The following is a 27,964-nucleotide window of genomic DNA, read 5'->3' on the forward strand; positions in this document are numbered from 1 at the left end:
GAACTCAAAGGAAGCCTTTACTCACCAGCTGCCAGTTCAGTTCTGAAAACTTCACAATGGCGCTCTCTAGTGTTACTATGACCAAAAACTTCAGCTTGTTGTGAAAATCTGTGCAAAGAGGGGGGACTCTAAGTCAGAGTCCAACAGTGGGCTACAGCAGTCAGTATGGATAATCCAGTACTTGAACTGTAAAGTAAGATTAAACTAGATTCAGGTTCCACTTCTGTGGCTCCAATTCAGGCCATCTTGCACACAGGGGAACAACCATGATAGAATCTGCATCACTTCGTTCACTCAGACTTGCTTGCTTTGGTTTTATATTTGATTCATCAAAATAAAGTTTACATTAAAACAGAGCAATGAAAGGCAAGATGTTGGGTAGTTATTAAATTCTTTTACTTAAATAGAAAAAGGTACAACACGTTTACAGTAGACATTTTTTTTAGAAACTGTTCTGAGGCTTGTTTAACATGAAAACATGATTTTTTTGTGTGTGTGTGAAATCCTCCTTTCATAGAGATCACAGGGCATCTCTACAGTTAACTGATTATGGACAATTCTGAGACGATGACTTTACATCTGACCAGATCAGAGCAAAATATAAGGACATTTTTAAGACACATACACCTATTTAAAAGAAAAATAATAATGAACAAAAATAAATTTGGTACATCAAAATTTATTTGACCAGTTAATGATTAATTTTTTTCTACATAGACTATTCATAATGGTGGTTCCACTAAAAAGTGATTTTAATCCAGTTAGTCTTTGGCTAGCCACACTAACACGGGTCTGTATGCCACAGACAACCAAATAAACACAGTAACACTTAAATTATGTCCAAACAAAGTCTTGATGCCCTTGAGTGAACGAGGGGTACCAATAGCTGCTTACATGTGAATGCGGCTGAAAGACAAAAGCTTGGAGGAAACACTGCAAATTAAAAGCAAAACCAAACCTCCTCACCAGTTCTGCACAGTTTTAAAGATCAGTTTTAGACCCTCTCACAGTACCACTAACATTTATCAAGGAACATTAACAGGCACAATTTTCATGCCCCTAGATTGCTCTGGGGATCAAACTAGCCTTAGACAACAAAATTAAGACTCAAAACTCTGTAAACATAAGAGTTTAAGGGCAAGGCAGACAGCAAACAGTAATACAGACATTATATTTGGCAAATAATTGATTTAAAAAACAATCTGTGCTTCTTCTCTAATGAGCTTACTGGCTCTCCACTGATGTTTTATGATTTTGATGCAATTAAACATAAACATACATACATTTCTAAGAGCTCTAACCTTTAACTAAGGTTAATGACCACCATATTTTCTCTTTTAGCACAGAATAACAGTCAGCCACGTTGGTAAGAGGGCTAAATCAGTGGTGTTACTGAAAATAAGTGAACTCAGATTAAGGAAGGGAGATGCTGACAAATAATTATTTAGATTAATGTGCCAAAACAGTACCATCAGGGCACTTAAACAAATACACAAGCAATGCTACTCTCATTGTGTAAAGTGCAGGTTACCACAGCATCATGTGCCTAGTTTAAGTACACAGACTTCAGTAGGCTACATCCATAAGTGTACAGATGAATGGAGATTTTTTTCAAGTCTAAGATGTTTGGCATCAGAAACAAACTATCCACCTTCCTAATTAAAGGCCTGTTTTATACCTAAAGGTGCTCACAACTGGAATTACATATAAAAGCTACTTGTATGTGCCAAGAAAAACTAAGAAGAAATTAAAGGCTTACAAAACATGTAAGAAACAAGAGTTAAATGTTTCTCCAACAACCATGCTGGAGTGTTGAGCTACAGTGGAGGAGGAACTATTAAAAGATTAAAAGCAAGTACTACTTGTTTGGAGATCGTCATAAAGCCATATACTGAAGCTCTACAGTACTTATATGAGCTCGGCTACATAAATTATAGAGAAACGGCCATTAAATGGCCTATAAATTTAGGTAAAACAGATTCTTCCACCTTGTTAAATGCTTTATGTTGATGGTTGGAAGCATAGCTGACCTGGCTAATAATGAAGCTTAGCCATTGCAGAAACAGTTACATGTTACAGAGAGGCATGAAATGGTTCAAGTCTGGTGACATGCACGACTATATACATGGCAGAAAACAGATTTACAGTGTTAGAAACACAGGTATTTCCTCAACTTCAACAACCCCACATGCTCTCTGCACTTGTGCACGTTCAGTTGATGGATAAGACTTTATGGTGCTGTTGTGCTTTTATATGAGGTTGCATTTACTTTACAATAACACAATTCGGAGTGAACACTGATCACTCAGAAAAACAATCCTACACGTATAGCTAAATCTACAGATGATCCAGAGAGTGCACTGTGATTAAGGTGCATGGCTTACACACATTCAAATGAAGCTGGAACTTAATTCAGGGTTTGAGGAGAGATGAGCATGAAGTGAGAGGCTGTGGTTTTATGTTTCCAAGCACTTCTGAAGGGCAGAGATGGGTGGATTGAAACTGAAGTTCAGTATTTCTAATCCTGACATTTTCTTTTGGGAACTGATCCTCATAAATATATTGATACAGAGCGTTTTCTTCTAGCATTTGTTAAAATAATTATTTTCTCCGAAATGGAATGTGTTTTTGATGCTTAGAAGTGGGAAAGTGATCTAAGCAAATCGCTGTGTACTATCCTTCTGCTCTCTCCCTCCACATCTCATGAAAACATCACGTCATACAAAAGCAGTGAAACTGGCAGAGAGAAAGCGAAATATTATAAAGCATAAGTCCTAAAATAGGCAATAGTTTTAACATTTGATACCTGCATTACCAATTTTCACTGAAGAATTCACAAAGGTTTCCCCTTTGATTGTGCACAAATAGTCTTTAAAAAGCCTTGGTATTACTTACTATTGGATTGAAAATCAATGTTGCTAGCCATTCCTACAGTAGGGGGCAGCAGCTGCTATGCTCTGCAGGAGATGTTTTAGGCTGTGGTGTCCCCCAAACATCTTATTTCTCACTACTTAAAGGACTTACCACCACAAACCGCAATGTGTCTCCCTGTGCAAGGCAAGAAGTGATACAATTCACATGAAAAAGACAGGAAGGCAGGAAGAAAGAAGAGGTTGGATTAAACACTATGTGACAAAAGACTGAGTTATGAGACACAAACACCAAAAACACATACATAAACACAAACACAAGACAAGAATCCTCTTAGAATAGCCAAGGAGAACCAGCTCCTGTTCCATAATGGCATTTCAGTGTTAGTCAGCAAATCCCTACACAAGACACAATAAACGCCAGTGTACTAGTTGACTATACTAGCTGAGAGTGTCTCGTCTTTAAAACACGTTTCTAAAAATGCAGCACAGAGAGGATATGGGAGATGGATTCCTTTTTTTTCTGGCTGTCCTGGTACCTCCTCTGCTAGAAGAGAAGGAGCTGCTTACTAAAGTCTCCATGTTCAGGTGGAGTTGAAGCAGGACACATGCCGGTGGCCAGTCATATGCTGCGCTCTTCTATGTTTCTGAGTTGGTGACTGTGATGGAAGGGGTGGAGCCGATGATCTTGGTGTACTGGCTAAAGATGGCATCGAAGGCCTCGTCTCGGTGAATCATGGCACCAAACACTAGAGGCTGAGACACAGAGACAGAGCGGAGCAGATAAGCAGAGTCTGCAGATGTGCAATTGTAACCTAAGTCTGAATGCTCACTTCTTACCTTTTGTGTGGATGGCGTGGCTATTGAGATTCCCATCCCAGATCCAGGTAATACTGACAAAACCTTATACTGTGATGGTAAAAAGGCAGTTCAAATATTTAGGTAGTAACTGAAATTCATAACCCTTGAAAAATATCAATCAACAGCATGCTTTAATGTTATACATCCATACTTTTTGAATATCTGTAATGTCTTGGAGTTTGATGACTTTATTCTTCTTAGAGGAGGCTGACCGGGAGCTGGAGCTTTCAAAACATAGGTAACTACAGGACAAACGAAAGACATATTTTATAAAAACACAGCAGTGCAATATGCAAATTGAATGAATAACAAAAGAAAGGTTGTACAATAAGAGAATAAATAGTAGAATAATAGATTATCAAGTGCATAGTGTGTAAGTACACACAGACATACTTTTCTGTCACATAGAGGACACCATTACGTATGTAGTCAGTGGGCATTTTCCTGTCCCTGTTGATCAAGCAGCATCGCCACCCGTTCTCACACACTTATCATAACACAGACAGAAACAGACATGTTAATATTTTAATGCAAAAAAAGATTATTTCAAATTATTTTAGAAATGTGTTCCCCTTTGCCTTGGAATAGTTCGTATTCTCTCAAGGAACTTAATGAAGAGCCACCTGAGATGTGTTTCTAACAGGACTAAAGAAGATACACATTTGCTGAGACTTTACTGTTGCTAATTTTTCTTTTTTTATTTAAATTCAAAATATTTGTTTCGGAAATAATTTTGTACATAGGCATCAACTTCTCCATTTGTACTTGTCTTTTTTATATTTTAGTATAAGCCGTTACCTTAAACTGTCTCTAAGATTATGAAAAATGCATACAGCTAGATTTGTCCAGTTTTTTACTGGTAGTGTATATGAACATGCATGATGCTTATACATTGGCAGAAGAATAATTTGGACCGTAGTTGCAGTAATATGTTCCTACCTGGTAGGGGGCGCTCATTCTCAGACAGGTTGAACACTTCATGGAAAGGGCCTCTCTTGGTGCTGTAGGCCCGCCCACTCTCTTCCTCGCGACCAATGCCACTTGGCACTCCAGCTGCCAGGCTACCTCGTGCCACCACAGGCTGGATTTGCTGCAGGGAGGAGACGGACCAGGTTAAACACACAACAACATTAGAGACAGAGAAGGGCTAGACAAGCAGAGGCCCCCATGCTGATACAGGATCAGGAGTCTGCTTTTTCCCTTTATTACCATCCAGAGGCAGCACTGAATCCTAGATCAGCACTGAAACGCAAGAGCCCATCTGATGGGAGTTGATTTCAGGCTTCATTACACCAGTGTCAGCCAGTGAGCTCAGCGACGCTCCAGAATAGGCCTAGCCTAACATAGTGGGTAAGCAGTGGGTGAGCAGTGGCCACAGTGGCTTGGCTGTAGGTGTCTTACTGAGATGAAGAAGGCCACAGTTGTTCCTCTCTGGCTGTCAGACATCAGCGAGGGAGGTCGGGGAGGGATGCAGTGGAATCGTGCAAAGCGCAAAGCCATGGAATCATTCAGGCACTGCTTTACTTGTTAAGCTGCACTAACAGAGTAAGACAGTGCGTTTCTTCAAGACAGAAACATCTCTGTGTGCTTCAGCTGGGCTGATGAAGATTTTTACATGAAACTAATAAGAGAGACAGAGAAAAGTATTTTTTTTTATTCTGTGTATTGTTCTGACATTTTGACTACATGTGCACAGTAGCAAGAATATAATCATTCAAAACTAACTGCATCCATCATATTATACGTTAGGTGTGCCCTAGCCCATTATGCTGCCTTTAATACCACACTGAATACTAGGTATGCGCAACAGAAATCTGCCATGGTTGGAATTGGCTGATTTTCACTCTATACATAAAATTGGGGTATACACATATATAAAAGTGAGGCAAGTCAGTATTAAATGTATTTAAATGCTGCTTGTATGCCTATACCAAAATGTTTTAGCATAATTTCGCATGACTCACTGTGTCAAATTACTAGCTGCCTCTGACTTTCCATGTAGCACTTTATTTGATTCAAGTTATTTTTTCATTTACAAATAAAAAATGCTGGTTTGGGCCATTAATGAGAAAATAATGTTGTCTATGTTGTAACTTTGGCTACTAGAAAGTACTGGAAATGTGCTAGTGTTTCCTGTGTTCATGTATCCCACACAGTGTGAGCTTTGGGTTAAAAAAAAGCAATTTAACAATTCACCCATCTACCAATTTAGCTGTGAAGAAATAGGATTCCGAATCAGCCATGAACATTTGTGCACAATGCATCCATCCTGAATACACATCCTATGTAGTATTTCGAAATGTATTCTGATCCACTTGAAACGCTTTTAACACGGTGAAGAGAAACAAATGTATTAAGATTACAACACACAACAAAGCCTTGTAACCTTGTTCCTGTACACATGATCTACAAGAGGCACAAAATAAGCTCTGACTTACCTAATTCATCATGGAAACATAATACTGTCAGATACCGACACCAGAAAAACCAAGTTAGCACCGCGGCATCTATGTAGTATGTACCTATGTGTAACATACAGCAAAATACAGATGTCTAATAGATATGTAAAGAGTTCTTTTACTCAGTCTTAGAAAAGGTGCTTTGGCTCATGGATTTATAGACAGAGCTTGGCTGTTCTGATGTCAAAGCACTTGTTGCCCCAGCTACTGACTACTGTAGAAAAACTATTTAAAATGTAACCCCTACACAAACAAACACACACACACAGTTATGGAAGAAGAATCTAGTAACCCTCTAACGGCAATGAATCAAAAACATACTTGTAATAAATTAGCATGTAATCAGCTTTTTTGTATTTATATCTATAATTTTGAAAAATGTCATTCTGAGCTACAGCTGTAGGTTTTTGATCCATTCTCCAGCAGAAATGTGTGTATCGGTCTGAATCTCTATCTGTACACATACGCACACACACGCAGGACCAGCCAGTGGTGGCAAACACAGGCACTGCTGTCAAACCAAAGGCCACACCAGATCCCTACCTTTTCATACCCAGACAGCTGAGAGAGAAAGATAACAGAGCACAAGTATGACAGACTATTACTCCAAATAAAACCACTGGCTTCAGCTCTCTGATACACTCTAACCAGGCTGAGCACTTGTAAGGGAATCCCACCAATTTTCAGAGACATTCAGAGTGATTTGATGTGAAATCCATTCTAGAGAAACGTACCCAGTCAGAACTGTTCACAGCATTGGTGATAGGAACCACATGTCTGAAGTGTGCCTGTAGAAGTTACCTCACATAAGGTTATTACATGAAATAGTTATGAATACACTGCTGACGCCTAAGATATTGCTTCACAATAACTCTGAGAGGAGAATTTTGCATAAAATGGGTGTTGTTTTTTTAACCCCTTAAATGGCCAGGGCCCCAAGTTTTATTACATGCTTCTATAACCTAAGAATATTTTAGCCAGTTTGCATTGAAGTTGCTGTAGTTACTGAATAAAAAGCCTTAGTATCTAATAAGCCTGGGATTTAAGGGGTTAATCCATTCATGGTAGAGAGGTACATAAAAACTTTTTTCCAGTAGACACATGTGGGTTCACTGGTAATTTTGGATAGTAAATAAAATGGCTATATTTGTGTTATTGTGGCCCCTGGTTCCTATCACCACTACTGTAAAGGAATCTGAGGCTACGTTTCTCAACAATTAACCATTTCACATCAAACCTCTCTGAATGACTTTGTTTACAGCTGCAGATATTCTGTAAAATCAGAGGACTTCCCCTTTTAAGTGATATTCCTGTATTTTTAACAAAACAAAAAAATTCTAGCCAATTCATAAGATTAAAAAAATTAGTCAGAAAGTGTTGGAAGTGGTTGAATAAATTAAATTCTTGTGTGAGGGCAGATTTATAATGCTCTTTGTGAACATAAAAAGGGGAGAGGTTTTATTCACATGCATACACACACACACACACTTACTCGTCTGTTGAGGGTGGCGCTGTTGCGCTCTTTGAGCTGTGGGTCAGTTGGCAGGCTTTTCCATATGATGTAGGGGGTGTCGTATTTGTCCCTAAGTTTGGGGCAGCTCTTGAAGATGAAGTCGATAATGAAGAACTTGATTCCAGCATACAGACCTGGTGAAAAATAAGAGCAGCTGTAAATAAACCAAATCTACATAGATTTGACCACACTAAAGCAAACAACAGTTAAATGTCACTGGTACACAAGACCATGATGAAATACTTGAAACTAGCTATGGTCAAATGGCACCAATGATGTAAAATTAAACAAATATGCACATTTCTTACCCATTATGAAGCCCAGGAGTTTGTACGGCAGCAGGCAGGAAGCAATAAACGCCATCCACAGACCAATATACAACTTCTGAGTAATCTCAGGCTGCACCCACATGAACAGACTGCAAAACAAGCATACAGACAATGTATCTACGTATTTTTACAAAAGCTAGATAAAATTACAGTTTAACAGTACAATAATAAATAATACTCATGCTAGGTATTTTCTCATCTACCATATGTGTAGATGTGCTTGTATCTGAAATTATACTTAAAATGCACTCACTTTTTGATTTTCTCCAAGACATCTGACATCTTTCCAAACAGGTTCTGTGAAAACATACAGCTGGTGAAAATAATGCTTTAACACCTGAAGTGTGAGCTGACAGCTCTCTCCTGAGTGCTGCTTTAAAAAAGCTGGCAGCCCTATTCTCTGCTATATCTATGAAACAACTGTGTACCTGTGCTTTTTGTGCCACATCTAACACTAACTGGAACTTCTCTGAAACAGTCAGGTCTTCTTTTGGAGGCTCCTGGTGAAAAAGCAAAAGCTAAATTCAACCATCCAGTTCCCAACCTTTCATTCCTTTGTTACAATGAAAACCAACAGTGCATTAGAAGAAATCATGTCTTTTTCAGTAATAGGTGGCACGCTGTTTCTAAGTATCAGTGGCATTAAGATGTCTGTGTTCATAATTACCATTGGCTCAGACACCTCGGGCACAATACTCCACTGTATCCTCCAGCCTCTGCAACAGCAACATGGTCACATGGCATTAATGTGTAATCTGCGGCTTTCTTGTTAGAACACTTCATTCTTGCACACAAAACCCCATACCATAACGCAGCCTAATGAAATGCAGTTTTTTTATAAACTGTTACTGTAATCATTATTATGGAACATATCACTTCAGACTGTGAAATCAGATGCAGAATGACTGGTATGCATACACTGGTTTGTCAGCTTCGATCTGAATTGGCGTGAGCTGCTATTGGACTTACTTTGCTATGAGGTAATTTAAGGACAAGCGTAGAATGGCTAAAAATAGAAACATGGGAATGGCCCAGCCATGCCACACAGCATTCATATAGATCTATGGAAAAAGAGAGAGAGAGAGAAAAGGGGGTGGAGAGGAAACATACATCAGATTAGCTCTACATAAATTTAGACTTGCTACATTTTCCTTATACAAATAGTAGTCATCAATTTTTTACCTTATGTGCACAATACTGTGCAAAGGTCAGAGACCATGCTTTGTTTAAATTAAAACTGTAAATAAATTCAAATTACTCATTTTCATTGTCACAAAAAAAATCTGGAAATGTGTTTAACAGAAAATTATTTTGTGAGAAAAGTATTTCTTGAGTCCACCCTTTTGCCTATTACAGCTTACATTCTTTTCAGGGGGCTTATTTTTTCACACTTCCAAAGTTCAGTCTTACAAGTTGGTTGTATTTTCTGCTTCTGATGATCCACGTAATCTCAAAAAACTGATGCTGAGGTCTTGGTTCTGAGGTGGCCAGTCTATTGTACACCAGCAGATTCTTTGTTTGAAAGCTACACATCCTTTCAGAATTATAGTGTTAGGTTGTCTTCTCACAGGGAAGGATGTTTGGATGTGTGGATTGTTTTAGATCTCAAGTCAGAGTGGAGCTTGATTTTCTCCTTTCTCAAAGATGAAAGCATTTTCTCTAAATCATTTAATAATTTAATAAAAACTCATGTTTTTCACTTTTCCCCTTTGATATTCCCCTTCCTTATGTAAGTGGATTATCTAATATCCATTAATCTCCTCAGAAACATTACCTGAAAAACGAATAACTTGAACTTGATGTCTGTTTTGACTGGAAATTGAATAAATGAAAGGAGATCTCTTTTGCACAGTGTTGTGGACATCATGCTGCAATGCATACTGTAACATTGCTGCCAGTGTTTTGTTGTAACAACCAAATATTTGAATGGCTAGATGGAATTAATCAATCTTTTAAGTTCATCTACAAAATGTGTGCTCCTAAAACATGACAGTCACTGTGAAGAGTCTGTGTTCCTTACAATGAAGGCAATGGCTGATGTGTAGACAGAGTGCCAGCTGGATAAGGCAGAGAGGTTCCTCATGAAGTTAGTGACAGGCTTAGCACCTCGTTCTGAGAATACATTGACACACAGACAGTCAGAAGTTCTCAAGTGCACAGGCAAAATGCTGTAATATACATGTTTACATATAAAAACTACAAAGTAATGTTAGAAATTTTGGATTCCAACTACTGTTGCCAGCATTGCCATGTCTATACTTACTGAGTCGTCTCATATTTTCAGTTAATCTGTAACAAGAGCGGAAGGTGAAGATTAATTATTTACCAGAGTACCAAGAGCCAGTTAGCACTGCTGAACTATATCAAATTAAAAGGGCAGGGAAAACAACATCAATTTGAAAACCACCACCAGGGGGAGGACTACAGCCTTCCTCAGTGAAACCAGGACAGCCTTCCTCAATGGAACCACTCATATTTCTCAAGTGAATATTAGGACTCTAAACATAGAATGCAGCGTTACATGTTAAAAGGGATTTCAGAAGGGACACCGTACACATGGGCTACCATAAGGACGCGTTCTATATCAGGGGTGAGTAATTATCCCCCTGGAGGATCACACTTAAGTGGAACATACAGAAGACTTTCAGATCTTTAATGAGTTGAGGCAGGGGTGACTGGAAGGATTGCCGAGTCCTAAACAAACAATCCAAAACCACATGTGACACAGCAGCATCTTACAGTGAAAACAGCATGACAGAGTGCCGTCACCAGCAGCTCCGAAGTGAACAGTGACATTTAAACTGTCTTGTTGTATCTTCCCAGACCGGTCCACCCCCTCTGTCTCTGAAAGCTTCATTAGCAGGGACACACACAGTATCGGTCACTTCACCTTTTAGCACTGAGTGGCTCCTCTGTCTCTACTGTGTTCTCCTCTGGCTGGAAGCGGAAGTCTTCTATATACACGCCAAAGCGCTCGTACAGCCACTTCCACAGTTTAGAGCTAAAAGACTCCTTCTGCTTCTCTCCTGTCACAACACAGAAAAGGGGTATCAGTGTAGAAACATGATCAAAACATTGTCCACTAGTCATATGTGTGTGTGTGTGTGTGTGTGTGTGTGTGTGTGTGTGTGTGTGTGTATATATATATATATATATATATATATATATATATATATATATATATATATATATTATATGTGTGTATATACGTATGTCTCCTTTCTATATGTGATATTTACATTTACATATCTGCCAATGCACATTTTTTAAAATGTACAAATTAGGATTTAACCTACCTGTATTGGCATTACAAAGAAATATAGCATTAATTTCTGTAGGGTTACAAATTCAGTAAAATGTATATGAAAATGCCCAAATTTTGGCATATTAGTCCAGCATCACCTAAACAATCTATTCTTCTGTAGTACAATAAATGTCATCAAATATTGGTTTGAAAATGTCAAATCTAAACATCTGATCCGATTTTAAAATCTTTACAAATAACTTTTTATTCCCATATCATTGTGCATCCCTAATTAAAGCAAACATACGCAAAGTTCTGAGCTGCAGATCTGAATGTCAGAAGTGGTATGAATTATCAGTTGAGAGTTAGAGAAGACCTGCAGAAAAAATCTTATTGTATCTTTGTCAGATCCTGTAAAACAGGCACCAACCCAACTGCAAAATCAAGAAATATATTATTTCTCAACATGGAAGCTGTAAATTGCTTTTCTTCAGCTAATTAAAAAGGTGTTTAAAGCAAAAGGAGGACTTTTCTGAAATTCAGGTAAATATTTTCTCTCAAAATACTGAGCTGCTAAAATAATTTGTGATGAAAGACACTGGATCAAGTTAGAAAACAATGCAAAACATTTTCACTAGTGGTCTCAGATTCTGGGACCCCACTGTTTCAATGAATGAAAATCAAATGAAAAACAAAACAAATCAGTATGAATGCAAGGGATTTCAACAATCTCACAGAGTAGTGCTGAGGGATAAACAGTGGTCAGCTGGTCACTTGCTAAATAATGTGTTTGCGTGTGTTAAGGTAGAGAGGTGCAATTCATCATCAAGTACGCTGTCCCACTTCTTTAAACTCTGAACATCTTCCTTCATCCTCAGAACCTAAAACTGCTACTTCACTCTCTTTCACACACAGTGACACAGTGGCCTGCTTAAAAAATTATACCGCAAAGCTTTGCAGATTTCTTTCTCACATGCTCACACATGATGTGTGTCTGAATTACTCTGTTGTGAAGGACTGTAAATAGCTACAATCTTTACACTGCAGAGACAAGCAACAGTTATTCGACAGTGAGGCCAGAGAGGCAAACATTCTGTGTTTAAAGGTTAATTACAGTAACACCCAGTCATAGGGCCAACAGAGGCCAGAAATAGTAACAGTCTGAACCCGATACAGCTGGAAACAGAATAAAGTAACCACCAGTGTAGATATCTAGCTTTCCTAGCAGCTAAAACCAAAAAGAGCTATGGGGTGTAACAGAAGTCAAAGCAGTAGACAACTCCTGCAGCTTACCTGTTCCATTGACAGTAGGGCCATGTGCTTTGGAAGGTGGGGGCGGAGAGTCTTCTAGCCTATGAGTAACACATAAATATTTATTACAGGATGTGACTGAACTATTGCAGTGCAGAAGTAACAGACTTTGCTGGGAAACAAAGCATGATAAAAGAGAAAATGGGCCTACCTGGTTTTGAGAATTTCATTCATCTTTTGTTCGAGGTCGACTCTTTTCGAGCGCTCCTTCTCCAGCTCCTGCTTCAGCGCCTCGACATTCGTCTCCTCTCGAAGTTTCCTCAGCTCCTCCTCTGAGGGAAAAAGAACAGCACAGTACAGGGACACAGCCGTGAATGGATGAGGGAATTCCTGACACAATTTCAAAAACAGTGCCACGCAAATTACAACTTCAATAGGTAAGTTCAACACATCATTTCACATGCGAGAAAAAAGGTGGTGCATTGCAGTGGGGCTCACCAAGCAGCTAACCTCACTACATACTGCTGCTATTTGCTAAACGTGTCACTGTCCCATGTCATTTTAATTGTAATAAAACTGAAAACAGATAGTTGTTCTTTCATTTATTTATGGTTAGCAATGTCATGCGCTTCAGTGCATTTAGTGGTCGACGTGTGATAACTCTTGACCTAGAACCTACTAGGAATAGCAGCAGAGGAAGCAGTGTAGCATGTGTTTACAACAAAAGTAGATTGCAGAGCCATCTTCCAGTGCTATGAAGTCTATATCATCTGTATGGAGAAATGTGAATAAGTTTGCTCTAGTGCGTTTAGTTCAGGAGTCAAGAGCGACGGGATTATAGACCACAGCCTAGATTTTGGCAGGGTCAAACAGGTTGGGAACCACTGGTTATCTGGAATCTGTTCAAGCAAATACACCTGAAAGTCAACTTGCTCCCAGCATCAACTTGTGCACCACTTGTTTGAAGATCTAAATTCTCTTGAGCCTAAATGTCTCTTCAAATCTCCATCAACCTGCCTCATGTTTGTTTCAGAGTAAACTCCTTCATGGACTGTGTTTAGGCTATGTTTACACAGCCAGTCAACTCTGATTCTCTTCTAACAAAACCAAAATGCATCAGACATTTAACTTCAAGACAAGGGAATTTAAACAGATCCATTCAATTTCATACACCTTCAGCTTTATGAAGAACATACAGCTGCAATCAAGTAAGGAAAAAGAAATCTGCTCTCCAACATTACAACCTGCTGAGTACAGCCAACTTCCTCAAACTACACCTGCTTCAAGGTTACCTGGAAAACAAGACCACCCTCATCTATAATTCAGACCTGGCTCAGCCTCGGCCAGTGGCACTGTCCTCATTGTAAAGACCCCCTGGTGCTTAGTCAAGGACAGGTGCAATGGAGGAGACACCTGAGCCCTGTGCAGTGAGGAAGACCCTGGCAGCCTGCAGCAAAGCTTCAAATGTATCAGTGATGTGGTTCCATGGTGTACTTGTTTAGTAGTGTTGATCTTGCTAGAGGTTGGCTGAGCTGCTGAACTAATAATCTAATCCGTTTATCTGTCCACATAATAGAACTCACAGTGTAGCGCCATAATCGGTTCTGACGACTACAGACGCAAATCCATCACTGATTAATTGGTGCTCAAGTGAAAAGAAAAAGGCTGACAACAGTTTTACCAGGGATCAAGCCAGGCAAGTCAGAGCCTCAATCTGACATATTTAAATGCTATCATTTAGCCTAGAAGTGACTTAACCTAGGGCTGGGCAATATGACTATATATATTGTTATTGTGATAAATTATGTCACAATACAATACAATACAATACAATACAACGCAGTGCGCTTTTCTGAACATATTGCATGCAACTGCATGTTTCATTGTAAATAGAGCAAAATTAGTCCTGTGTAACTGGCTTTAGTGCAACACGGTATGCCAAATATTGAATAAAAACCATGGTGTTCACAGTTTTTGACAGCATTTTTAAAATGTAGCACTACTGGATCTTTTTTCTCAGTTCCAACTGATTAAATGTCTGAAATAATAAGTATTGTGACATATGGTGTATGGTGAAGATTTCTTGAAGTATCCCAATGGCAGATCCATGGTTTTACTACATACATATGTTACCTAAGAATAACTCAGCCAATCTGCATTAGTCCATGTAGTTATTGAATAACATGCCTTAGTATGTAATTAGCCTAGGATTTTAAATAGATAATTGTAGTCCTGGAGGTCCACAACACAGCAGTTATGTGTTTCACTCAGATGTTAGAAATGGAGAACAGTGACATCCCTGTAACAGGGCCTTGAAGAAGACACTGTAAAACTGCTACAAAGTAAAATGCATGTTAATATATCTGTTACAAGCCTCAAATGCCCTGAACATGGAATACCTTTTACAAGCTTCAGATGTCCATGTTTAATATAGAAAGGGCAAAAAATGTTCATGTGGATTCCACAGAGGTGCTAGCAGAAATTAGAATTAGAAATTAGATCACAGTTTGTCACTGCATTTGCATATTGTAGACTTATGCAACATTGGCACTGCAAAGGCCAATATCACAATAATGCTTAACAAATCATATATAGTACAGCCCTAATGCCTTTTGTGATAAAATCAGGTGTGTTAAATCAGAAAAAGTCACTTAAAGATCCTGGTTTTAGATGTAACTCGAACCCTGCTACTCCACCAGCTGTGACTTCTGATCAAGCATCCAATCCATCTGTACTCGCACCAAATAAAGTGCCACTGAACCACAGCCAAAAACAAGAGCATCGTGTTCAAGTTAGACTATACAAAGGTGAGAGCCCATTTCATGTGGGGACACTGAGGACCCATCAAAAATGCTGGGACACTGCATCTGAGGAAGCTCTACTGACCCACAGTACACTGCAGTATATGGCACATCAGTGGGATGGGCTCTTTGGTCCCAGAAATGCAAACCACAGCAATACTGTCATTTGTTGGCAGATTTTGGTCCCTGCGAGAGTACAGATACAAGATTTCTTCAGGTGTGCTGGAAGGAAAGCTTTTAAACATGCATGACTTCTCAATAACAACACTTATTAAAATTACATTTACACAAAGGCTAATGATTTCAAACCACATAAAACTTCATTCACTCGATCATTGATTTGGCAGAAGTGCTGCATCTGCTATCTTGGCTGGTAATCTGTATTCCTGCCAGACACACATTTAACCTTATGGGCTTGTGTTTCACTGAGGACAGGGAACTGTTACCCTGACAGGCAGAAGTGCCAGCACTGCGACACTGCCTATGACACACACACCCTCGAAACAGTAACAGCTTGTAAATATTGAGTAGGCCAGTGAAGTGAGTGAGTTCCTGACTGGAATAAAAGATCAGATTCTTCTGTTTCTAACACCGGAAGCCTAACAGCTCCTGTTGCCTTGTTAGCTCACCTGCCAAACCCAGTACCAGAGTCAGAGAGGGTTGGGCTAAAGCAAGTCCTAAGCTAACTCGTGGGAGAGCTTAATTTGCTCTTTTGATAGCAGGCAATTTGGAAGATTATGATATGATACTGTTACTGTATTAAATTATGTTCTGATAAGCTTTTCTGAGGATAGCATGGATATGATTAGTACTTCCAGAACACCAAGCAACTGCTCGTTTCATCAAAAGCAGTTTAGAAGATTTAGTAGGGCTGTCTAAGCTTTTGTACAGCGGTTAGAAAACACAACCTTTGATTCCAGGTGTCCAGGGGAGAATAACTGTAGTGCAGTATTAGAAAAAAATCATTGAACTCTGAGTATTTTGTATTTTTAAATGTTGCACTACTACTGCATTCTGTCATTGTGTCAACTTATCAAACTAAAAAAAATAACTTAATATAGTGATACGTATTGTCTTGTCACAAGGGTTGTTAAATGATCCAAATAATTAATAATGCCTTTTGCATTTGTCTAAACTACCCAAATTGACTCTAAAGAAAGATTTTTTTCATTTGAAAAGCAATGCATTTTGTTATGGCTATGTGAACGGACTTCTCTGAGTGGATTATTACTTTCAATAATTCAGTAATTATTCATTAATGCTCTATGGGTTTGTGTGGTCTACTGCTTTCAGGCTAAGCTGTTGTTGTTCCTAGACAATCCCACTTCACAATAACAGCACTTACAGTTGACTGGGGCAGATCTAGCAGGTCAGAAATATCAAGAAATCACTTGGAGCAAAGGTGGCATTCTATGACAGTGCCACATTTAAAGTCAAAGAGCTCTTCAATACAATCAATTCTACTGCCAAAATTTGTCTAAGGAAATTACATCGCTATGTGTTTGATTTTATACATCTGTTAGCAAAGGGTGTGGCTGAAACACCCAACCTCATTGATCAGGGGAGGTGTCCACATACTTTTGGCCATACAGTGTATATACAGTCAATTGTTCCAACTCTTCTGCGATTGTAGCCTCTCACTCTTATTCATACAGCTTGTGTACTCTAGTTACAGTGGAGACTCTTGAGGGGATCTGTAATGTTCCAATTCGCTATTGTTTTGGTTAGTTAGCTATATTATATATAGTTAGCTATAGTTAACATATAGCGTGCAAGGAGCTGGGCTTAAGCCTAGACTACTATGCAAGGTCCAAAGGATCAAACAGGGAGGAAAATGCGTTACCAGCAATTTAAGAAAGAGATGATTTATTGTGTCCGCATGTTCTTAACTGCACTAATTAAGATTAGTTAAGTAAACTTCATGAGTTAGCGGCAACAGCACAGATCCACTGGAAATGAGTGAACTGTTAAAAAAATAAGGATAAATGGCATTGTTGTGTTCTTCAACACTCATAACACAGATGTTGTTAATCTGATCTCTCAAGTTAGGACTTGTCTCCTTGTGTCCCATGACACTTAAAACAAACTGTCACTGCTGCAGGCTCTCCTGCAAACAACCTGCCCTGTACTGTTAGCCTGCGCTCTCAGAGCGACTGACGTACACCATGCAGCTTTGGAGCATGCATGAAAAGATGCTAATGAATGACCCAATTGCTTATGCAGTTAAACGAGTCAGACAAAAGCCCTTCTAACCAGACGACAACGTCCCTTCACACTGTGTGCATGAGCAGCCATGCCTGTCTTTGCCAAACGAACATGGTAAGAATGGCTATGAGAACAAAAAGCCAAGTCCCGTGACTGAGCACTTCATGGAAAAAGTGGCAGAGTTTTCCCAGAACGTTTCTACTGAATCTAACGACGTTGTGCCAAAAGAAAGGAAAAGGCTGCCATGTCTCTTAGGTTGATTTTTAGCATGTCTGCAATTTCACCGTAAGGAAGTCGCCACCTCTTTCCACAGAAACTGAACATTAGTTATTTTACGCTTTCTGTACAAATGCAAAGAGTTGAACCAACAAGGGTGTGAAAGAGGGAGCTTAACAGCCTAAGTAATTCCCACATACAAGGGTGGGGTGAAGGCAAACATCTTGTCTAGCCAGTCCTGCTCTCACTGAAGTCAGATACTATTATTACTGCCCTTTTTAGGCTAAACACAACTCAAATAGCTTGTACAGGACTTCATCAAATAGTATTTTACCATGTCATTTTCCATTAATAAAATATTACAGTGAATAAGAAAAGACTGAACTATAACACATAAGCAAACAAAGACACTTCCCTAACTAAGATGTTCAGGTGAGCTTTCCTAATTGCAGCTTAAGCCTGGTGCAGGACTAAATTACAATGTTAATGATCGTTCTCCTTTAACAAAATCAAGACAAGGTCTAATCTGTTTCTGGGAAATCTTCCCTAGAACCTCCCCTTAATGCAACAATCTTGCTGGATTACCAACACAGTGGCTTCTTGATAACTGTGAAACAGGTACACCATATGCTGCCCCCTCATTCTAGTAAAATATTCCCCCACAGCAAACATCATTCATAGCTTTGAGGTTGCTCTGCTAAATTTTCAGAACAAAAGAGAGAGTCAAAGACCCCCAGCAGTTCATCAATAACAGTCTTTCTTCTAAATGGAGAGGCTTGTGTTGTGTAACAGCCTATTAATAAGCCTTGCCTAGATTTACAGGCAGCAGGCAGCAATATGAAAGGCCTAGTGTGGCCTTTGCAGCTTTCCCGTTCAACAGAGCCACACACAGTCTAAATTTAGAACCAGCTGGCCTCTTGACATGTCTAATGTACGATGAGCCATAAAAGTATCACAAATCAAAATGTGGACATGTGGTACAGAACTCATTGTTATGTTTTATCAGGTGTTAAACATATGAGAGGTCAAAAGGAGAGAAGCTCTATTAGTTTAAAAAGAGAATGAATATGTAATTATATGTGTGTGTGTGTGTGTGTGTGTGTGTGTATCGACCATTTAACCAGCGAAGGGCTAATCTGCACACTAATGGAAAGGTGGTACAGGTCACACAGCTTAGCCACACACAGTGAATAAATGAATAAAGCCTGCTCAGATCCTACTGAGGGTGATTGCATTCCACTGCTAGAGGTGACAAACACAGGAAGATTTATAGTGAGACAGGACCAACAACACACACACACACACACACACACACACACACACAAACACACCCACACACAATATAGCTGTAGCTCTGGTGCTGGGTGAAGCTTACAATTCATGAGCATGACATTTCAATGATCTGGATGACAGCTGGAAGTTCCATTAATTAATCCCATCAATTAACTGAACCAGTTTGTGCTTTGTGACCACTGAAATGTAGTACTGGCCTGACAGATTTGAATACTCAAGTATTTCGTGACTCCATCACATAACCACAGGTGGGAATACCACCTTTTTTTCTCCCATTCTTTTATATTTAAACAGTTTAACAGCAGGTTTAAAACTTGACAGGAAAAATGTGAGAACGGTTTATTTCAACAAAATCAAAATAACTTTTTAGAGATGCAATAGAGAAGACGCTCTGCAACAACCACACCAAGAAGATCATCACGTTTAAGTGTGTTATTACTTTAGGTTGAGTTTATAGCACTACAGAAAGTGGGACTGTGTGATTTGACCGGATTTCCATGGAATTTATGCTTCACTTGTGCACAAAAAAAATTAAAAATAAAAAATAGGTTTGCGTTTTGACGTCTGTCAAAATTCAGCATAGCTTGTGTGAAATGAAACACTGATGGATGTGTAAAATGGATGTGTATCCATCAAGTGGGTGACTAAAAAACACTTTAAATATTATTATTTGTAAGGGTGATTTTAAGAATGAGTCTTTAAGTACTTTTTTGGAAATAACAACAAGTATTCAAAGTCTGTAAAATGTTATACGGGACAGCCTTACTGAATTAACCATTGGGTTAGTTGACGGACCTACCAAAAAACATACGTTCTTATACAACCTGATTTCATATTTGGCCACAAAACAATGAGGGTGCAGCCTTCAGTGCCGAGCTCCAGTTACTGCAGTATAAAAGTGATGCTGAAATAGTACTTACGAAGGAAGTGCTTCTCCAATAAGGCAATCTCAAGGTGACCTTTGACTTCATTGAGCCTGTCCGACTCAGTTCTCTGGTAGTCCTGGATGGCAGCAGCCATGGCGATGGACCCTGGGCCAGCCTGGATGCACAAAGCAAGAGAGTATGAAAGTGAGGTTAAATACCACAGGTATGCATTCAAAACACACCAAGGGAACAAGAGACAGCAGCAACTGAACACGCCTTCAGTAAATAGGCTATTTGAGCCTATGAACTAGGTGAGAAAACATTTTAGGACCACTGAATGTTTTTGCAAAAGGCTTGTCAAAGATCTACATCTACAGCATAAAACAAATGCATTACCATGACAAAAACACAGTACTAAACAAGGTGCATTTGCTAAATCTGAGCATTTTCACATAAAACAAGGATCTCCCAGATGCAGAACAGACCAATTTTACAGTTACTTCACATTTTACAGTTGCTTCAATGTTCAACAGGTTCTGTCTCCTCCATCAGATAATTGATTCTCCATTACACTCAGTAAATCAGCCGTGCAGTCAGCACGTCGTTGCTCGGGCTCTATGACTCCAGCCTGGCCAGGACATTAAACCATCATCTTCCTGGAAGTACAACATTACCAAGATTCTGCAGAACAAGGCTGAGGTCACCAATCAAAGGCCCCAGCGGGAGCCGTATCCAAGGTAACTGGTGCCAAAGCAGCCGCCCTTCAGAAGCTCGTAGAGACACAACCAATCTGTCAACTGATCTCACTAGCAAGGAAAAGCAAAGCGAAGAGAGAGTTTCATGGGTTCTGAACACAAATTGCCCCCCCATACTATCATGTTTGACAAGACAGAACATTTAACTCGAATTAAAGTATGAAGATAAAAAAGCATGCAAAAAAGAGAACACCAACATGGATGCAAGTATAGAAAAAGGAACAATTAGTTCTTGCAGCCATTCAAAATATGCAAACATGACATGACCATCTTACCCTGTATTAATAAAACAGGAGCCCTCTCAGCAAGAAGCTGGTCTTAACTCCGAAACTACGAACCAAAAATAATCAAGATATCACACAGACATGGCCAAGAGTCTACTGGAAATTCTCTTATTACTATGTGACGAGACGTAAAGAAGCTTAATAGCTGTATCAGTAAGCAACCCATTTGTTTTTTTCTGTTGAGCCTGTTCAGCAGCCTCAAAAGCTACCCTGGGTGGAGTCAACCCAACCTACTTTATTTTTTCAGCTCTACACTGCATTATGATAGAGCACTTCAAGTGTCTTAACAGATTACCTGCCAGACTTACTCTGCTCTGCTTTAAGCTTTATCCTCCAACTCCGGCAGAAAACTTTTCCTCAAAAGTTGAATAGTTTCTCGTAAAATGTCTCTCAGCTTTCCGCTGTTTTACGAGGCTGAAGTCGCTTCTCATTTGCCAGCTTCTTGCTGAACTTTCCAGTTCCACCTTAAATTCTGACTGAGGCGCCGAATGTAAAAGTGGCACCATTTAAGGTGGAACAGGAAAATTAGAGAAGCCACTTCATCTTCGCAGCTTCGCATCTTTTAGTTAGTGTTTGACAGTCTCTCGTTGCAGATTTAATGTACCAGGAAACCAACTGCGCTGCTTATGAATGCGAATAAGCCCATTCATCTCCAAATGTTCGTCTGTCTTTCCCTTTTCCTTTTTCGTTCGCTACCAGCTCGGCGAAACCTCGTTGCTAGGTGACCTGCAGTCTTTCGCGCAAAAATTGTGTCACCATAATCAATAATCAATAGCCTGAACAATGTTCCTTTTCCTGTTAAATGTGACGCATGACCGACAGAGGGCTCCATTCAGGGGGCAAATATCAGCCATTGCAAATATCAGCCAGTGCTAAGGCTATTTTTCTGTGGACAGATTAAGAACAGTTCAGGATTAAAATGGAAACTCTCATAAATGCTTAATTTGAGTATGGTAAATTGTTCCAGAGAGAATAGTACACATATTTCGTTCAGCATCAATTTAAGATCCATGAATTTTCGAAAACAAATACTTTTTACAGCAAGAGTCACTCTGAACGCATTGTACCCAGCGTCGTGTAATAAGCATAATAATAACCAGCATAATGTGTAGCACAGTTTTAAATAATCCCCAGTCTCATTCAGACTCAAAAATAGCTTTAAAATATAGAAGCTTTTAAAGATTTGTTCTATATTTTAGAGCTATTTTTAATTGAAGCACCTAAGATATAAAAGTAGGATATCATGCTCAAACTACTCACACACTAGTATCTTACTAAAAGTAATATATAGCTAATAACATCACATCACAGAGTGAGTGTCAGCTGTTTCAGGATAGGTATGGATAGGTATGGGTGTTGATCTATACTTAAGGTTTCAAAATTGCTATTGGATAAGAAAAAGTAATGTTATGCTGTCTCTAACTAGAATCTGTACTCTATACTTTGAGTTAGTAAGAAAGTGATTTAAATTGTTGCCACAATTTTCAAAAAGTCACACACTCAGCATTTGTTATATTAAATAATATACCAGAGAGCAATAATATATTGTTTAGTCATTAGTCTTCCTTGAGCATGTAAATTCACTGCTGGAAAAAGCCAGTATTACACTAATAGACATCACATAATACGCCAACTGCACATGGCTTACTACAATGCTGAAGGACAGTTTTGAAGGAAACAAGTGCTGAAAATTTCTCTAAGTAAAAAAGCCACTTACAGGGTCACGCAGTTCCTCCGCATCTTTGAGGGACACGCGAGGTTTCATCAAGAGGTCATCATTACATTCGCTGTCCGACGCATTGGGCGACTCAGCAAGGTCCAAGAACTCATCTCGCTTCTGTCCTCGGAACCTTATCTTGTCCAGTCGCTTTAGCATCTTCAATACACAGTTTCGTGTTTTTATCTTAGCATGGTGGATGGCAACTCTGCAGCAACAAAAAAAGGAAACCTGGAAATAAGTCTCACTGATAATAGGGTACAATGAACGTATGGCTGAACTTAAGTCTGACCACAGAGAAGAGGAGTAAGACACACTTATTAAAAAAGCAAAAATGGGTGCAGCCTCAGTATCAAAACTCCTCTGGCAATACATGTGTTTACTCACTGTATGTTCTTATCACACTTGAACAAATTAACTGTCAGATGAAGACACACCTATGAATAGAGGACAGAAAATACCAAGCCTATCCTGGGAGAAACTACCCCCCTGAACAAGAGAGCCCATTAAGAGCATGACAAAGACCCCCTCTCTTGGCAAACTGAGTTCACAGCACTAGAGGAATTCATAGCTAGCAGGCAGCCTCTCTCTCACAATGAGAGCCACTCTTAGCACCAGAGTTTGAGGCCTGTGAACTGGACTGGCCTGCCTCAGTTAGTGGGAAAAGCTGTGCCAGAGAGAGAGGGAGGGAGGGAGAGAGAGGCTCCTGTAATGTACAGTATGTTGATTAGCGTTGTGCCAGGGCTCCATGAGCATCCAGGGCTTTTAGGTTCACTGTGTGCCTCTCACTGCCCACTGCTGAGCTGGATGGCCTTGCTATGGGCTGACTATAGCATGGCTATTATACAGTTGATGCGGTAAGCGAGGTACGAATGTTGACATGCAATTCGAGTATTAAACTTAGTCTGTTACATTAACATCTTTAACATTAACAATTATTATCCAAATAAGACTACATATATATAATTTTAAAGCTATGACAGACAACCATTTAAATGCATTTTTATAATTTAAACTGAAAAACAAGCAGCAAAACTGCTGATTCAAATAAAAAACCTAGCATCTATGAAGTTACTGCTGTGACAAGCTGTTTCTCATGCACAACATGGCCTAAAAAAACTAAACTAAACAAAAAAAAATCAAAAAGAAGAATTATCATAGTTTTTGTGATGTTCAATTTAGGAACTGAACAAAAAACACACACATATATGTGCTTTGTACAGTTCATTCTTATTCTGTGTTCATTTTCATATCTTCAAAGCTGTGGGACACCATTTACAACCACAGTGGTAGAATGACCTGGTGGCTTCATAAACATGCAACAAAAAACAGGTTTCTTCACTCTATGTGAGAGTCAGAATACTCAGTGAGCTACGTACAGTACCTTATCCTAGACCCCTTCTCTCAAGTGTGTTCACTGCATCAAAATGTAAGAGCCCTTGAGCAGGTCCAATCTTTAATTTCTCACGTTGATAAACTACACACTTTTCCTTCCAAGCTATTACTGAATAATTGTTGGTGGTTATTGGATAACTTTAAGATTTAAGATTAATACCTGAAAAATAAGTCTAGAGCTTGAGGGGTTAATAAATGCTGCTACATCAATTATGCAAACAGGCCTTGCAGTCCTCCAAGCCTAAAGGCTGGGTTTACAAGTTTGGCACTTTTCCTCTAGAGGGTAGAATATTCGTAATGAGAGAGCAAAGGCTGCATTTTCTGGACGTTTCCAGGTTACATTTCAGCAACTTCAGAAAACATTGCAACATAAATCCACACACGGATTTGCTTAGATCTGTCACGTCATGGCACAGTTTGCGATAAAGCGGAGGTGTCGGCGGCTGCAGCAGCACATGTCTTGCTGGATTAACAGTTGAAAAACCCTGAAACTCCTTTTGGGAGCCAAAAGCCCCCACAGAGTAGAAAACACTGCTGCTCTGCCAACTCACTATTCAGTGCAGTGGCTTGACCTCAGAGCAAACAAAAGCCAGTCTGGGAACAAAGCATGTGGGACTGCGCTCTGAAACTCCAAAGCTTCAGCTGCATTCCCGTTCTCCCCCTTGTGAAAATGACAGGACCCAGGCCTCAGCCTCAACCTCCTCATTCACTAACAACCTACAGTTGGAATTTCATGAATGAGGAAAGAGCTTGGTGACAGGCTGAACTACTGGGATTTGTTTATAGATGGGCTTCCTCTACAGATTACTCAAAGGGAAGGGACACAGACAACTGAAGATAAGAATAGGACAGCCAGTAAAACATGTGCTGTCAGGGAAAAAACAACATAGCCTATCATTAGAGAGCACCAGATTTACTCACAGGCCAATTAAATAACTCATAATTTCCAATTAAAAAAAACTATGAAAAATGACACATTTTATTTTCCACAAAGCTAAAAAGGGGTTAAAATATGTTTCCCTGAGCTCTTGAAGAATGTGAAATGAACTAGAAAAAAAAGACTGTTATGGATCAGTGTTTTCTTGCCATTCAGACAATAAAGCTGCCAGCATGGGCTGTGCTAGGCTTTAGGTGGAGTTACAGTCAAAACATTTTAAACCTTGAGTCACAAAAATGAATTCTTAAGCATTTACGAAAGTTTCTTTAATAATAAATTAATGAGCAACATCACGTGGGGAAAGAAGCATTTTGGAATGGAACGTAGTAGTTGTATAGGAACATAATGGAAGCACCAAGTTGTATAGTCAGGTGAGCCTGTTCGATGGAAATCAACAAGGTGTTGAATTTCCATGGTTTATTGATGAATGCCACTCTTTCAGCTATGACCTGTTACAGCTATTAGAACATCACAGTCCAGTGTAACCTCTGAGACTGCCTAAAACCTTACATTTGTAAATAAGAATACTAGACTACTCATTCTTTTTAGATTACTTTGTCAATACAGATATGTACAGATAAAATAAACCCACAATTAGGTAATAACTTACAATCTGCCCACTACTACTGCAACATTAGGAAGCAATCTCTGATTAACTATTTCTTATCCAGCTAACACATTAGAGGACTTTCTCCCTTGCATCTGATTTCTATAATGGGTTTTTGTTTGTTGGTAAGTCACATTTCTAAATGGGTGGTTCCATGTGTGTCTCTCTGGTAGAGCTCTGACAGCACTGAAGTGTATAGTTACCACTGCCATTGTAAATCAGTTCCACTCCCTCCCATCATGGTGTCCAACAGGGCCCTGTCCTAAGTCCGCTTTTCATATAACATTATGTTTACTGTCCATTATTAGAAGTTCCCATCTGATGACTGTTCTTGAAAGTGATCCCAAAACACATACAAATGAAATAATTAACAACTGATTACCCATTATTTGCAGGCCATGTCTTGTTGAACAATTTAACTGGCTAAGAAAAAAACAAACTCACCAGCACTTGGATCATAAGATTTTGGTCCTTCGCCCATTAGACTCCCTGAAAGCAGATGATCAGAAATCGGTCAGTGATGAGCTCCAAAAATCAGACTGCTTTATGTGTTACAATACAGGCACTCATCCAGTCCCTTAAAATGATGTGGGAATAGGCAGTGTATTATATCAGTTTCTTACATTTTTAAATCCATTCATAATGGACTCTCTGCACAAAGTGCATACAAAATATCAATAAAAGGCTGCAGATGATAAACAACATCAATTTTTCATTTGCTGTAGCATTCAGATGATGTCCGTTCCTTTTATGTTGGGGTGTGCTTAGAGGGAAATACTTCATCACACTATCACCAGCTGCCTCTGTTGCACACTATAGATAAATACACACAAGCTGTTTACTTTGGATCTGCACTGGCTTTTCAACACACATTGTTCTTACGTTGGACTACAGCTGTTACAGCTATGAAGTCAAGTTTGGATTTCTCAATAAAAAAAAGCATGGCTCAGTAACTGAAAAATGTGGTACTGTCAATACTGTAGTAAGTGAGGCCTTGACCCCAAATGGCACTCCCCACTGTGCAACAGCTTCTGGATCAATGTAATAATCAGGCAACCAAATGCTCCCTTTATATAGCCACTGTACTGTAGGACTAGGATAATATTAATATTTCAGCAGGCTACATAAATGCTAACTAAAAAAAAACACGAAAATCCAATAACAGAAATTTAGTAATCAATAGCTGTATTTTTCAATTCTACAGATTCTGATTGCTATATATCTTGCAGTAAAACCAATCGTATTGGTAATCCATTTGACATGGCATGATCAAAGTGCATTACTGAAGTGTATTATTATTATCACTACTATCATCACTTTTATTATTATTATTATTATTATTATTATTATTAAGATTTGTTTGGATCATGTGAATGCCTTAATTCATCCAAAACCCAAACAAACACAGGCCAAAACGCCACTCTCCCAAACTAAACAGGATATCAAAAGAGTACATCATCATTATTGCACACAGCATGTAACGTTATAGTATAGTATGTGGTTTTGGACGCCGCCGGAGCGTCTATCATCATAGAGAACAATATCACGATATTGAGTTTTACTCTGTTTTTCTCGTTTTTATCAAACCACTGCTGCTTGCAGTCTTGTCACACCCGCGTAACCCAATATAAACGCCTAAAAAACAACACTATCTGACAGCTATTGGTGAAACAAGCACACAGCACATCAGGAGAAGGAAGCAATGCACAGAGCAGCGCGGGCTAAAAGAAACGCACCGGAGCGCAGGAGCCCCTAACTCAACCCTGGAACGGAGCTAAGGAGCCGCACACGGCCGGTCTGCCATGTATGAGACCACTGAATTGAGGAGATCTTAAGTTTCTCACTCACCCTGCTCGCAATTCGAAGCGGAGTTTCATTAACGGGAGCGTCGCCCCTCTTCCTCCTCCACCGCCTGCTGCTGCTGTCAGACCACCGAACAACAACCACCACCAGATCCGCTCCTCTGCTCGCTCCAACGCAAACACTCAACTCAAAACGCGATCCCCGACACACACAGGCGTGCACCTCTCCGCCGGACAGTAGCGCAGGGCCGCATGGCAGCTGCTGAAAATCCCTGCGATGGTGTGTTTCGGACTGCTGTTGATTTTCAGAGACGCCGAGACGCTTGATTCCCACACCAGGAAATGTCGTCAGTGACAGCGACGGGTGGTCTTAAAGGAGCCGCGACTGGAGCTGGTTTTAGCAAGTTCGAACGCACGAGAGTTATAACATGTCTATTGCGTTTTTAATAACTAAGTTAGGAGTTTCACGTAAGTCATATTGATATCTAGCCGGTTTGCGTCACACAAACGAGTGTTAACGTTGAATCTAGTAACCTAGCCTACTTTAGCTAGCTAACGT

General features: G+C 39.5%; 1 protein-coding gene across 3 annotated transcripts; it reads right to left on the reverse strand.

The window, feature by feature from the left end:
• Positions 1-374: 374 nt before the first annotated feature.
• gramd4b (GRAM domain containing 4b) lies at positions 375-27,964 on the reverse strand. 3 transcript variants are annotated; one of them, XM_036568341.1, is made up of 21 exons: positions 27,452-27,964; positions 26,048-26,092; positions 22,665-22,872; positions 19,963-20,083; positions 12,739-12,859; positions 12,570-12,628; positions 10,923-11,058; positions 10,296-10,321; positions 10,053-10,144; positions 9,002-9,093; positions 8,700-8,748; positions 8,461-8,532; positions 8,286-8,329; positions 8,012-8,121; positions 7,683-7,837; positions 6,734-6,751; positions 4,671-4,821; positions 4,125-4,218; positions 3,883-3,973; positions 3,711-3,779; positions 375-3,626 (listed from the first exon to the last, which is right to left on the reverse strand). In XM_036568341.1, exons 3-21 carry the CDS (start codon positions 22,821-22,823, stop codon positions 3,510-3,512), a joined length of 1,776 nt encoding a protein of 591 aa, XP_036424234.1. In that variant the 5' UTR covers positions 22,824-22,872; positions 26,048-26,092; positions 27,452-27,964; the 3' UTR covers positions 375-3,509. The 3 variants fall into 3 exon arrangements, with proteins under 3 accessions (XP_036424234.1, XP_036424235.1, XP_036424236.1); XM_036568342.1 differs by lacking the exon at positions 6,734-6,751 and having other exon boundaries at positions 27,452-27,963; XM_036568343.1 differs by lacking the exons at positions 22,665-22,872; positions 26,048-26,092; positions 27,452-27,964 and adding an exon at positions 20,939-21,372.

The sequence above is a fragment of the Colossoma macropomum genome, unplaced genomic scaffold, assembly GCF_904425465.1.
Source record: "Colossoma macropomum unplaced genomic scaffold, Colossoma_macropomum, whole genome shotgun sequence".
Lineage (NCBI taxonomy): Eukaryota > Metazoa > Chordata > Actinopteri > Characiformes > Serrasalmidae > Colossoma > Colossoma macropomum.

Coding starts and splice junctions, on each gene's coding strand:
- gramd4b (XM_036568341.1), bottom strand. CDS start 22,823: ATGCTAAAGCGACTGGACAAGATAAGGTTCCGAGGACAGAAGCGAGAT. Junction 8,749..9,001: donor TTAAATTACCTCATAGCAAA/GTAAGTCCAATA, acceptor TTGCTGTTGCAG/AGGCTGGAGGATACAGTGGA. Junction 3,780..3,882: donor ACATTACAGATATTCAAAAA/GTATGGATGTAT, acceptor TTACCATCACAG/TATAAGGTTTTGTCAGTATT.